The sequence below is a fragment of the Saccoglossus kowalevskii genome, chromosome 9 (assembly GCF_978046115.1).
Source record: "Saccoglossus kowalevskii chromosome 9, keSacKowa6.1, whole genome shotgun sequence".
Classification (NCBI taxonomy): domain Eukaryota; kingdom Metazoa; phylum Hemichordata; class Enteropneusta; family Harrimaniidae; genus Saccoglossus; species Saccoglossus kowalevskii.
The window spans coordinates 268,022-282,605 of NC_140649.1; the positions used below are offsets into that span (position 1 = coordinate 268,022).

The 14,584-nt window shown below is 36.7% G+C and overlaps 1 protein-coding gene across 3 annotated transcripts in view; it reads right to left on the reverse strand.

Annotated features, from left to right (window-relative positions):
* LOC102801403 (mpv17-like protein 2) overlaps positions 1-5,718 on the reverse strand; it is a 109,408-nt gene extending 103,690 nt beyond the window's left edge. For all 3 annotated transcript variants that reach the window (XM_085503021.1, XM_085503022.1, XM_006814951.3), the window contains exon 1: positions 5,414-5,718. In XM_085503021.1, coding sequence (XP_085359147.1) covers positions 5,414-5,663 — 250 coding nt within the window. In that variant the 5' untranslated portion in view covers positions 5,664-5,718. The remainder of the gene's footprint in view (positions 1-5,413) is intronic.
* Between the last annotated feature and the right edge of the window lie 8,866 nt (positions 5,719-14,584).

Sequence of the window (14,584 nt, forward strand, 5' to 3'; positions counted from 1 at the left end):
TATTCTGGTAAATGTGCCTAAGGATTGGTTATTCTGGTAAATGTGCCTAAGGATTGGTTATTCTAGTAAATGTGTCTAGGATTGGTTATTCTGGTAAATGTGCCTAAGGATTGGTTATTCTGGTAAATGTGTCTAGGATTGGTTATTCTGGTAAATGTGCCTAAGGATTGGTTATTCTGGTAAATGTGCCTCAGGATTGGTTATTCTGGTAAATGTGTCTAGGATTGGTTATTCTGGTAAATGTGCCTAAGGATTGGTTATTCTGGTAAATGTGTCTAGGATTGATTATTCTGGTAAATGTGCCTAAGGATTGGAGTTTCTGGTAAATGTGCCTAAGGATTGGTTATTCTGGTAAATGTGCCTAAGGATTGGTTATTCTGGTAAATGTGCCTAAGGATTGGTTATTCTAGTAAATGTGTCTAGGATTGGTTATTCTGGTAAATGTGCCTAAGGATTGGTTATTCTGGTAAATGTGCCTAAGGATTGGTTATTCTGGTAAATGTGCCTAGGGATTGGTTATTCTGGTAAATGTGCCCAAGGATTGGTTATTCTGGTAAATGTGCCTAAGGATTGGTTATTCTGGTAAATGTGCCTAAGGATTGGTTATTCTGGTAAATGTGCCTAAGGATTGGTTATTCTGGTAAATGTGCCTAAGGATTGGTTATTCTGGTAAATGTGTCTAGGATTGGTTATTCTGGTAAATGTGCCTAAGGATTGGTTATTCTGGTAAATGTGCCTAAGGATTGGTTATTCTGGTAAATGTGTCTAGGATTGGTTATTCTGGTAAATGTGCCTAAGGATTGGTTATTCTGGTAAATGTGCCTAGGATTGGTTATTCTGGTAAATGTGCCTCAGGATTGGTTATTCTGGTAAATGTGCCTAAGGATTGGTTATTCTGGTAAATGTGTCTAGGATTGGTTATTCTGGTAAATGTGCCTAAGGATTGGTTATTCTGGTAAATGTGCCTAAGGATTGGTTATTCTGGTAAATGTGTCTAGGATTGGTTATTCTGGTAAATGTGTCTAGGATTGGTTATTCTGGTAAATGTGCCTAAGGATTGGTTATTCTGGTAAATGTGCCTAAGGATTGGTTATTCTGGTAAATGTGCCTAAGGATTGGTTATTCTGGTAAATGTGCCTAAGGATTGGTTATTCTGGTAAATGTGCCTAAGGATTGGTTATTCTGGTAAATGTGCCTAGGATTGGTTATTCTGGTAAATGTGCCTCAGGATTGGTTATTCTGGTAAATGTGCCTAAGGACTGGTTATTCTGGTAAATGTGTCTAGGATTGGTTATTCTGGTAAATGTGCCTAAGGATTGGTTATTCTGGTAAATGTGCCTAAGGATTGGTTATTCTGGTAAATGTGCCTAAGGATTGGTTATTCTGGTAAATGTGCCTAAGGATTGGTTATTCTAGTAAATGTGTCTAGGATTGGTTATTCTGGTAAATGTGCCTAAGGATTGGTTATTCTGGTAAATGTGCCTAGGGATTGGTTATTCTGGTAAATGTGCCTAAGGATTGGTTATTCTGGTAAATGTGTATAGGATTGGTTATTCTGGTAAATGTGCCTAAGGATTGGTTATTCTGGTAAATGTGCCTAAGGATTGGTTATTCTGGTAAATGTGCCTAAGGATTGGTTATTCTGGTAAATGTGCCTAGGGATTGGTTATTCTGGTAAATGTGCCTAAGGATTGGTTATTCTGGTAAATGTGTATAGGATTGGTTATTCTGGTAAATGTGCCTAAGGATTGGTTATTCTGGTAAATGTGTATAGGATTGGTTATTCTGGTAAATGTGCCTAAGGATTGGTTATTCTGGTAAATGTGCCTAAGGATTGGTTATTCTAGTAAATGCGTCTAGGATTGGTTATTCTGGTAAATGTGCCTAAGGATTGGTTATTCTGGTAAATGTGCCTAAGGATTGGTTATTCTGGTAAATGTGCCCAAGGATTGGTTATTCTGGTAAATGTGCCTAAGGATTGGTTATTCTGGTAAATGTGTATAGGATTGGTTATTCTGGTAAATGTGCCTAAGGATTGGTTATTCTGGTAAATGTGGTTAGGGATTGGTTATTCTGGTAAATGTGTCTAAGGATTGGTTATTCTGGTAAATGTGTATCATTGTAAATAAAACAATTTGAAGTACAACCTTGCATTTGAAGGGAATGATCATTAAAATTTGATGGCATAAATACTTAAAATTTGGCCATCTTGTCTTTGTCTTGTATGATATGATATATAATTTATGTGTGAATTTTCAGTGTGATTGGTACAGACATTCAGATATCCAAGATACAGGTGTGGATGCATGGACTTTAGGAATATACATTCGAGCAGAAACTAAACACATATTGTGCCAGACATTTCAAATTACTAGTTTTATCATGGACGCAAGAATTGTTAATTACAACAATACTAGACATACCTCATCTCTGATAACATTACAGGCAAAAACATAGTGAATTACGTAGGTTGAAAAGTACTTGACACTCATGAATTGTGCAAGAAATATGACAGTTGTTAGCATATAGTGAATCAATAATAGCAGTCTATACAATATATGCATGTATTTGTAAACACTAGTCTCACTGTGTGCTTGATGGATCAATACTGTCATGAATTTAGGGAAACAATTACTACATGGTTATATACTAGAAAGCAAATACATATACAGTATATATATTCTATAGCATGTGACAAAATATGAATGGAGTATTGAACAATAACAAACTGTTAGGTTGGAGCCGAGCCGAGCCAAGCTGTTATATCGCTACAAGTATGTGACGTATCGCACACGATTCATGCTCTGACCCTTCATCAGAACAAAAGGGTTTTTACGTCATGTGTACCCAGTCATTTATGCCAACATAAAAGTATCCAATACAGTCAACAACTTTAATATATGTCCACCTAAATGTATGGAATGTCAACAGGGTTTTATGCGTACAAGCCAATGCACAATAAAGTTCATTCTACTTTGTATTATGCTATAAGTAGAAGTATCATTAAAGATGCTCTTCCTACATGACAATGTCATCCTCACAAATGTCATTAAATTATATTATTGAAAATATTAAAGGAGTGACAGCAAATAAACACTTAAAAAGGGTCATAACCTTTAACCACTTGAGATTATCAGCTCTTACGCTATCATCACATTCAGGTGAAACGTCAAAAACAAATTTGCAATTTCAAAATGTTTGAATAGTTGCCCCAAATTATACAAACTTTCAACAACTTTTAAGAACAAAAGCAGGATATATAGAAGCAGCTAGTGTTGTACAATTATAACTAAGTGTACCAAATATCATACTGAGATTATCGGATCACCTGAGTTTTTACATGACAGGTATTTGTCAGATGGCCAAAGAAATCGGCATTGAATGGTAACAGAACAAACACTAGTCCAAAACAATCTGGTACAAAACAACATGACACAAATTAATAAGTGTGTGAATTATTAATGTATGTTATTCAGGTAAAGGTCCTTGACAGCAAGTCAACTTTAGTCAAACCTGTACACAGTGTTACTAGCCTATATATGTGTTGAAGGTTAAAAAGACCAAAGAGTTTACAAAGCTTCAGGTTCTACCAAAGCAGAGCTGGTCTCGATATTTTATCATGCAAATTGATTTAGCAACAGCATTGCACTATAATCGAATAATGTAAACAGTTATTCATGGACACATTGATGAGTATCAATAAAACTAAAAAACTAAGACAAAGTAAGTATTATGTGTTAAATAAAGAATAAAACTATAGGTACAATTACATGGTCAGATACCAATGACAGTATTACACAAATCGTTTTGCTGTGTATAATTTAGTTTAACAATTAACACAATATTTTACATTTATAAGAATTTTACTGTTCGGATGTATCGAGGAATCATTTCAGTTACCTAACAGCTTGAAAATACTGGGGCCAGTTTAGAATATCTACCACTACTATGCTACTACTACAAAAGTGTACAAATTAGAATGTATGAATTTAACGATTTGTCAATATAATACTGCAGATCCATGGCATTTATTTTGTATCGGTCTTACAACTTACAAGTAATCAGTTGGTCTCCGCAAGCAATGAGAAATTATGTACATTTGATTCCAAATTAGAAATACATAGAAATGTACAAAATGTTGCAATGAAAGAATTGAAAGTGAGAATCATAATGGCTTTCACAAACAATGCACAGGAACACTCCTCATGTAACATTCGATTTCATTTCTAAAAATGTTGCCAATCTAAGCAACTGTTAATCTTCTTGAGATTGAGCATTTATTTAATGGGAAATGAAATAAGCTTGATACTAGCACAGCAGTACAGCTAATAATGCAGGCATATTGTGCACAATAAATTGTAAACTATATTGTACCATTGGTGCCAATTGAAAGCATGTTAGCACATCCTTGGCACATTGGCAAGCAAGTGAAACAACAGATACCCTTATCACCTCAAAATTAAAAAAATTCTCAAAGCATCCAATTGTATGACACACTGTCTGATTTAAACAATTTGGTCACCAATTATTCTACAGTACGGGCAGGTACTGGGTAAGCAATGTGTAGATATGGTACACTGCATTGTGCAAACACACTTGTTGATTATAACAAGCAGGAGTAGGCAGTACCAGCATTAGTACTGAGTAAACAATAGATATGGTACATTGCCAATACAATGTTGATAAGGATTAATCTCATAAAACGTGTGTGATAATCCAGATACAAGCACCATATAGTGAATTATGTTTAATTTCCATCATCAAATTAAGACCAAAATAAATTGAAGTACAAAAAATGAATAATAAAACCAAAACACTTAACAATTATACCACATTCTACCAAGCTGTAAAATACTTTATTTTCGCTGAAGGAATGATTTAGTGAAAATAAAATCCAGCAAATATATCTTTTTTCCCCTATTTTACATTCAACTTGTCAAAAATCAGTAAAAACAAAACACCCAAAAATAGAGTTTTGTTTGTCAACATTGCTACATGTAACACAACAATTAGTACAAAATGACATATCAAAGCAAGATGGTAGAGTGCACAAGCATTATTTCATGAACACTGTAAAGTAAGGAAATGGAATGTTTAACTACTAGTAAGGGGAAGGAACAATTCATAGGGAAAATAAAACAAAAAAACAATAATTTGACATGGCTCAGTCTTTGAGAATGCATAATATTATCAATCAAGGATTGTCCATTCACATCTATAGATACGTACAGTGAGAAAAACGCCACATCTATGACGTGCGTAAGTACGGCCAGCAATAGTGACTTGTGGTGTATTATTAGAATTATACATGTAGGTATACACCGTAAACCGAGACACTAATTGCCGGTAGACTGCACTTGATATTGTTATTCAGCTCCATATACATTTTTGTGATACATGTTAAAACACTAACCTGTTCGTCCCCAGTCGTGGCGAAGTGTCACTGTATTACGACTACCTTCAGCGGTCTGACCATGAATTTGTCCGGATGCAATCAAAGACGCTCGTTGAGACCGGTGTTGTTGTCTTATGTAATTCCTTTCACGGCACTGTTGAATGTAATCACCGAATGCAAGCAGACCGCCAAACGTTAAAGTGTTGGAAAATAACAAATATTTAGGAGAAAAAAGTTTATCAAAAGTAGTTCGCATTACGGACAGCATAGTACTCTCGTAGTTAAGGTGTCGTTACCTGACGATCATCGACACGACTGTATGAATTGAATGAACCTAGTCGTGAACAGTCAGACAACAATTCAACCACTGCCGCGAGAGTCAAGTCATAGATAAATAGCGCATGCGTATATATGACACCTACCTAACTTAGTTAGCAGTACACTCATACCACCCAGGTTAGTAGAAATACTCAATTAAGCTTTTCATACCAGTAGTAGATTGTTACTTTTTGTTGTTGACAAAATAGGTTATTTCTCTCACCGTTTTAATTAAACCTGTGTATTCACACAGGTTTAATACAAATGTACCTTAGTTTCGCAAAACATTTGGAAACGTAAAACGTCCATAAAAACTACAAAATGTTCACATACGAACACTGGTAACACTCAGGCTGGCATTTGGCCTTCATAGAAAAAGTTCGACAAATAATTGTAAAAGTAACGACAAATATTACTCTACATTTGTATTATGCAATGTATTATATATACTGTAGACGACAGTCGGAAATATTAAGAATGTCGTAACTCTCTCAAAAAAAATTACCAATTTGAACAGAAAGAAACAGCTTTTGAGAATTCGATCGATCCTCACTGATTCCATTTCTGATTAGAACACGGAAGCGACGGTTGTCTTTTTCAAACACGTAAAGTACTTTATTTTCATTTGAAATTTATTTTCGCTATTTTTTGCTGAAAGGGTATTTCAGTGAAAATAAAACCCAATAACCTTTTCCTCAATATTTTTCATTTAACTCCATACAAAACAACCAAAATGTCTTTTCAGCGAAAATAAATTACATGTAACTCATAATTTTGATCTTTATTTACTTGTATATTTTATAAAAACCATTTCCCCAAGTCAACAGTTTTGCAAATTTGATAAATAACTGTTGGAAACGATGCCAAACACAAAAAAGTGGACCCGTGAACACACTGGCGTGAAGGAGCCGTATCGGCGCTTTCCGTGAAAGGTCCAGAATCGCTTGAATGCCCCGGGATTATCATTTAACTCTGTCGAAACGATCCCAATAAATCACAGAAACTTCTGTCGGTTTCAGCACTGATTGGATGTCTCCATGACTTCAGTATATTACCGTGGAAACTCGCATGCGCAAACTGATCCGCACATAAGGCCCACTCACAGTCCTTCAGATCGATTAACTAGCCTATTATTCGTAGATTTTCCAGTCTTCCAAACTTACCTGGCCCTACTGCGAACAAAGGCAGTAAAAACTGACCTTAGACCAGTTGTGACGTCACATAGCAGCCGAACCGTTGAAATTAAGTTTATCAAAACAACCATGAAAGTAAAAAGGCGTCCATAATAAAACTTGATAGAATTCAATCACTGCTCTTGAACTCTTTCAACTTGTACATTTGTGTTCATACATGCATTCGGGTGGGGGGGGGGGGTATTTTCGTTCAACGTAATTGCAATATTTTTTTGTTCGTACAACGTAAATTGAAAAAATAAATTCCGTAATTCTGTAATCACAGGCTAGGCGTACAACGTAATCAATCAAATATTTTTTCGTACACTTTAAAAACGTGTCATTTTTTTAGTATGTACAAGAATTTTCTAGGTTTTCTTTTTTAATCTTTTTTCTTTTTTCCGTAAAATGTAAAATAACCTTTGTTTTCTTTGTAAACTGTAAACATTCAATTTTCACTGTAAACTTTAAAAACGTCTTTTTTCCTTGTAAATTGTAGAAAGCCCGTAAAACTGTACCAGCTGCCCCCTTGCTCCCCCTCATTCAGCTCTACAAGCGTGAACTGAAGTTTGCCATGATTGAGTGCCACAATTTCTGTTTTAAGATTTATTCGTTGGGGTGTACATTTGTATAATGTTGTATTCATCAGAATATCTTAATAAATATTACACAATATGCTATTTTAGCAATTGAGAGTATACATCGATGATTCTTGGATGTTATGTGTCATGGATGTCATAAAAAACAATAATGTTCTCATCAGGTACTTTGAATCTCGAGTTGATCACTAAAATGGATTTACATTTACATTTATTCGTTACACATTGATTGTTTTTGTTGACCTGACAACATTGTATTGGCTGTTTGTAAATTTTAAATTCTTTGCATCTTTTCAATAGTCCAGTGAGTGGAAGCTTTTATTAATATATTTAATGCAGCATGACTCAATTACCCCTTTGGGGCTCTGAATTTTAAAATAATAGCTCGTTTGTGAATCTTGAACTTGAAACATACTTTCCATCAGATAATCACCAGCATGCAAAGTATTAACAAATGTTTTGAAAAAGCAATGAGTTTATTGAGGTTTGGTAACAATCACATTAAAATAGCAACGTTCAGTTTTGGAATTTGGAAAAATTATAATGTGACAAGAGTAAAAAAAACGTCTCATGTCATGCTGAGTACCCCCCCCCCCCAAAAAAATCAGCTATGGAATGGCCCAACGTGTTTTTTTGTTGTTTTTTTTCGGGGGGGGTGTTTTTGTTGGGGTTGGGCGTTTGAAAACCTAGTAAGACATGGACATTTCGGGAAAACGTGTTTACCAAAACATAACCAGCATGAATAAAATTATGTGTAAAAAAGCGGGAAATTACAACAACAAAAATTACACACATTATGTCCGCCCCTATATTTTGAAATGGTCGACCCCGTATTTACAACATCGACGTTTTGGCTCTGATGGACGGTGCATGTACCTCGGGCACTACATTTATTCGATACCATGCTGTCAGTGACAGTCTGGGTGTACACTATGTACATCGAGCCTCGGCCAGATGCACCGTGGAGCTAGACCACATTTGTACGTTCTGGAAGGACCTGATTGATGATTGAAAGCAAAAAGAATAGGTATATTTGAACATTAAACGATCACATAGTAGCTAGCGTACAGTGGAAATGAACTGGGCGAATAGCCACTTCATTCATAAAATCCAAAACATACATACAAAATAATTAAATGTTCGGATAAACATCATGTAAAAATATAATGTTGTATGGCAAAAATCGGATTATCTGCAACCTAAATTGTGACCCGACCCGACCTGCGTAATGTACCTACCGCACGCACACTCTGGGTGAATCTATATAACAGTAGGGGACGGTTGTCATACTTAAGTTGGACGGCGTTTTCGCTTTCAAATACTATTACACCAGGGAAAGTGTTCTATTTTCTTCGTGTAATGAGGTGTTCATATACTATTCTTTATGGACTGGATACGGCTTTTGCGACCCGAGGTCGTGCGGCGGAAGCGCCCGAGCTTGCGAGGGCGCGTAAGCCGTACGATCGAGGGCAGCAAAAGCCGTATTCAGTCCATAAAGGTTTTATCATATACCTTATATGAAAAAAAAGTCTTTAGTTATGTTATTTTTCGCTCGTCTGGCCCAAAAGAAAACCTATTCGATTTCATCGGGGTTTCGATACGGGCCTTTTTACTGGTGCGGATTTATACAATGGATTCTAAATGACGCAAACGCGTCAACATCTCTCAAGCAATAGACCGGTACCGCATGACAGGGATCTATAGACAAACTAATGTCACCAAATATATCCACAAATTACGTTTTAATGAGACAGCAAATGAACATAAATTTATAACAATATTTTAACGGTAATAAACACGAACTCATTATAAACTTTTTTTCTTAAGAATGGACACTACAGTCCAGCTAAGTTGGTCATTTACTGACTGTCCGACAACGGACGATTTCTTGGAGCTGATGTTGTAGCCACAGGTAAAGACGGGTAAAGACACGCTAATTTCACAGTTGTTAAAAACCTTAGTCGGTGAACGAGAAAAAATTGCTTGACAAGAAGCAGTTTGGTTTACATATACCTTATATGAATATTATTATTACAATATTCCAGATTCTGGCGTAACCAAGAATATCTGAAATGCGCCGACGATCTTCCGTTGAGATGGCATCGGTGTCGCTGGGTGTATCCCGCGACACCGATGCTAGCTGAATGCGAGTATCGTAGTGCTGTAAACTTGACACGTTTTTGTGACCAGTTATATTTATGATTGGTTGTGGTGGAATGCCGGCTTTCGTCAGGTTAATAATGAGTCCAACTTGTGTTTTCGGTATATTTTCCATCCACAGAATAATATCGTCAGCCATTATCGAAGCGCAGACGCAAATTACGCGCGTTGTTTATAAACAGAAAGTAGTTCCAGGAAATAGACGCGTTTATGGTAAACGGGGCCCGGGCGTGATATGGAAAATTATTGCACGGCTCGCGCATCGGGATTCCCATAGCGTTACGAGGCCGGGCAATACGAGGTATATGATAAAAGGGATTGTCTACGCAAAAACGATGAATGAAGTTGTCGGAGTAATTTCTTAATCATTTATCTGTAAAGCATTAAAATTGAAACATGCAATATTTGTTAATCGCTTTATTAATTACGTTTAATACTGTATTCAATAATACTGTATTCTGACTTATACATTGTTGCAAAATACGGATTTTGAAGAGACACGACGCCATGAATGCGAACGTGATAGAAACCACCGCAGTGTGCTCTGTTGTATATCAAGGGCATACTGCCAGTTCTGCATTATTCTTACAACTTGTGTTATATCGTTGATATCGAGTACGCACAGAACTGTGAATTTGCCGAAAATTGAATTACCAACATTTCGGGCAATGTATTGGAATGGATCACATTCTATGACACATACAAGTCTACAATTCATGGCGATGAAACACTTGGAGACATTCAACGATTCGCATATCTCAAGGGGGTATTACGATATAGATATTCTAATTGGCTTAGAATATTTTTGGGAGATGGTCGGAGACCGTGTCATTCGAGGGTCTGGACCAGTAGCTGTGAATTCTATTTTTGGGTATATTTTGTCTGGGCCTAAAAACAATGGCCAACCTAACTCAAATGCTCAAGTTTTGCATGTAATCACTGATACTCGGTATGCGGAGAATGCTATAGCCTCATATTGGGACTTAGAAACTATTGGCATATCAGCTGAAGAATGTTGACAGACATGACAAACACATTGACTATGAAACATACAAAACCACACACTTACGACTTGGTGGTGGTCATTATGTAGCTAAGTTGCCATGGAAACAAGAACATGATGCACTACCTGTCAACTATGAGGTCACTCTGAACCGCACACGCAACATAGTACGACGCTTAGGAACGACGTCAAAAGATCGATGTCGGATAAAAAACTTAATTCCTTTAGTTTTTTTCCAAACCCCCTACCCCCCACTGAAACTTAATTGATAAATATATTGGTCATGGCGTCAGACTACATTCACCATTAAATACAAAATGATAATCGAACAGTAGTATTGCATAGCAGTTGGTTGTCGGGTGGGTATAAAAAGATTTTACAAATGCACCTAAATTGACGCACAGATTTACACTCGAAACAAACCATTTTTCTGTGTTTTTTCCTTTTTCGGTTATTTCTGTCCATGATTGGATAGAAAAAAACGAACTACAAATACTCCAAGATTATTTTAACTTCATTAAAAAATAAAATCGTTTTTGTAGGATGGAAACTTTTTGAGGTCAAAACCCCCCACCCCCAAACTAAAGGAAATAAGTTTTTTTATCCGACATCGAACTTTTGACGTCGTCCCTTACCTAGTGACATACTTACTGTGTATGTTAGACTAATTCGTTCCTACCACACGATCAAGTGGCTAAACAGAGCTCCACCAATTCGCATTGTGTGTCAGGCTATTAGCCAGGAATTTGCAACTGCCAGTCCAAAACAATTCAACTTCATGAAAATGTAGATGGGTTTTCAATATATTTTGGTAAAATTATCAAAGAACAATAGAAAAAAAACAAAAAATGGGGAAAAGTTGCCAGTCCAAAATCAAAGTTGTCAGTCCGTTTGGTGGGTGGACTGGTAGCTGGCTAACACCCTGTTGTGTGTGATTGTAGTTGTAGAAAGTCAGCTAAATCACCCAGTCTAAACGACTGCCTAGATAAAGGCCCTCCCATGTTGAATGACTTGACATCAATATTGATTAAATTTCGTTCAAACCCTTTGCTATCACTAGCGACATAGAAAAAGCCTTCCTTACAGGTGAAACTAGAACCTGAGGAGAGGAAATTCACCAAGTTGTTGTGGCTCTCAGATTAAAGCGATACAGAGAGTGAATTCGATACACATCAGTTTAAATCTGTTCTTTTGGGGGCGACACCCTCCCCCTTATTCTTAATGCTGTTGTAAGAGCTCATTTGGATACTTACAACACTTCGGTCATTTCCAGGGATTTACAAAACAATATTTATGTTGACGATGTCATTGCTGGTGTAAACAACACCAATGAGTCTATTGATTACTATACACATGCAAATGAGATGACGTCAGGTGGTTTCAATTTGAGAAGTTGGTCAACCAATGACAACACACTAAGAGAGATTGCCACCAACGACAACAAACATTCTGAAGATGTAGAAGTGGGAATGCTTTGAATGAGATGGAATACTGAGACTGATGTACTTTCATATAAACACGTAGATATGCCACCTGTGAATCAATTACTTACAAAGAGATATGTTGTAAGTGCCACAGCCAGCATTCATGACCCCATTGGTTTGCCGTCACCAGTTCACATTCAGGCAAAATTGTTTATTCAATCTATTTGGCGATCCAAAATTGAATGGGATATATCTCTTGATGATACTTGCCTTACTAAGTGGAAAGGTATTGCGAGTGAGCTGCATCACCTGACTGACATTACTATAAATAGAAGTTATTTTGGTGGGAACTCCATGCATGCATGCAAACAAGCAAACCTATCAACTACACTCATTTCAGTCATTTGCCGATGACAGGAAATCTGCATATGGAGCTGTGATATATCAGATGTATGGAAACACTGGTATAGTTGCTTCTAAGAACCGTGTATCACCCACCACAGCGATCACCTTGCCTCGACTTGAACTTTTAGCATGCTTGATTGGTACAAGACTATGCAAATTTGTTTACAACCATTTGAAGCCAAAACTGAACATTGATTCGTGTACATTATGGAGTGATGGCTGTCATGGATCACAAGTGACAAACCACAACCTGTTTTCATTCGAAACAGAACCAAGGAGATAAATTAGTTTAACCAGAGTTACAGATACGTGCCGACAAAGCAGAATCCGGCTGACCTACTGACTAGAGGAATATCAACGAAAGAGCTGAAGTGCAGCAAAAAGTGGTGGAATGGTCCAGAGTTCCTGGCAAATACTGCATATTGGCCACAAATCACATACAACATGCATTCTAATGTGACAAATACTGAAAACACACTTCTACCTATTTCTGACTCTGATGGAGCAGTTAACAACATACCTGACTTTGATACAAATACCACTACATCCATTATTTATATCAGACACTGTATGACCATAGCATTCCCTACCCACACACTGACGACGCCCCGACTATGACAACTTGTATGCATATGGGTCCGGGAAAAATTGATGCACGTGGCAAGATAAAGGATTTTGCCAAAAGTCTGTTGTAATAACAACCTGAGCCAGACTGTACTTTGTATACGTGTTATGAACATTACAATTTTGATAACCCTTATATGGGACAATAATTTCTAATCATAGATAATGTATCAATTTGACTCATTACATCGTGGGCGCCCAAGTATGTCTGAGTATTTTCTGAATCATTTATCTGTGGAGCATTGTAATTGAAACATGCAATACTTGTTAATCGCTTTATTCATTACGTTTTATACAAGTAATAATACTGTATTCTGACTTGTACATTGTTGCAAAATACGGATTCTGAAGTGAGACGACGACGACATGAATGCGAACGTGGTAGAAACCACCGCAGTGTGCTCTTTTGTTTCAATTTTTATATTTATCCAATTAGATGCTTTCCCACTAATTTTCTTACACGGTCAAAAGTTTATTGATGTATATCAAGGGCATACTGCCAGTTCTGTGTCATTCTTACAATTTGTGTTATATCGAGTTGCAAGTCTCCGGATTGCCAGCGGGTTTTCAGTTAGTGAATAAATTCAGTTAATAAAGTTTTCATGAAGTAGTTCTTCTGTGGTGAATGGTGCTGGTTGCGTAGCAGATAATTTTGCATACTATATTTCATTATATTGCCATAACCGCAACATATCGTCCGCCACAGAAGTCGAATTTTATTCGCGGTTGGTTTAATCGCAGTCCCTCTATCTAGAGGGACTGTGGTTTAATGTTACCCCAACGAATCATTTGGATGTGAACATTTATTTTCTCCATGATTTGTAGGCAACTGTTTCTCAACTTGTCCTTTTATATTTAGTTTCAATCAGTGGTCAAGATGGCTACCCCCATATAGTAAATATCGGTGTGGCAATCTCATTTATCATATTATCGCTTTACACCAGCTGACTGTGGTCATTCTCAGGCTAACCAGGGTAACTACTTCCACATTATCACGCCTCGCCAAGAAAATTATTCAGGGGAATCCAGAAATGTTCTCTAATGCAATATAGACTCACCCAGAGTGGACTTCTGAGACTTGCTGTAAAACTTCTGAGGTTTCACTGCAACACCACAGGGTTCATCAAGATCATGATGGCTACTCATAACCATTAATTATGCAAATGATGTGGTGTATAGACTAAAAGCATGAATTCTGAATTAAGTAATTTTATTTTTCTAAAACAAATAAAAAATAAATAGCTATTTCACATAAAAGCAGTCTTAGTTTGTACTCTCAGAAAAATATATACACATTATATTAATACTAACCATGGCAGTGGATACATTTCGAACAAATTATTCATTCAGAAACATGCTAATGAGTAGTACGATTTACAAGCAGTCTACTAGTTCCTGGAATAGAATGCACTCTGATATAGGGACTTGTCTTTACCTAGAATGCACTATGATTGAGGAAATAGGGACGTTGTCTTTGCCTAGAA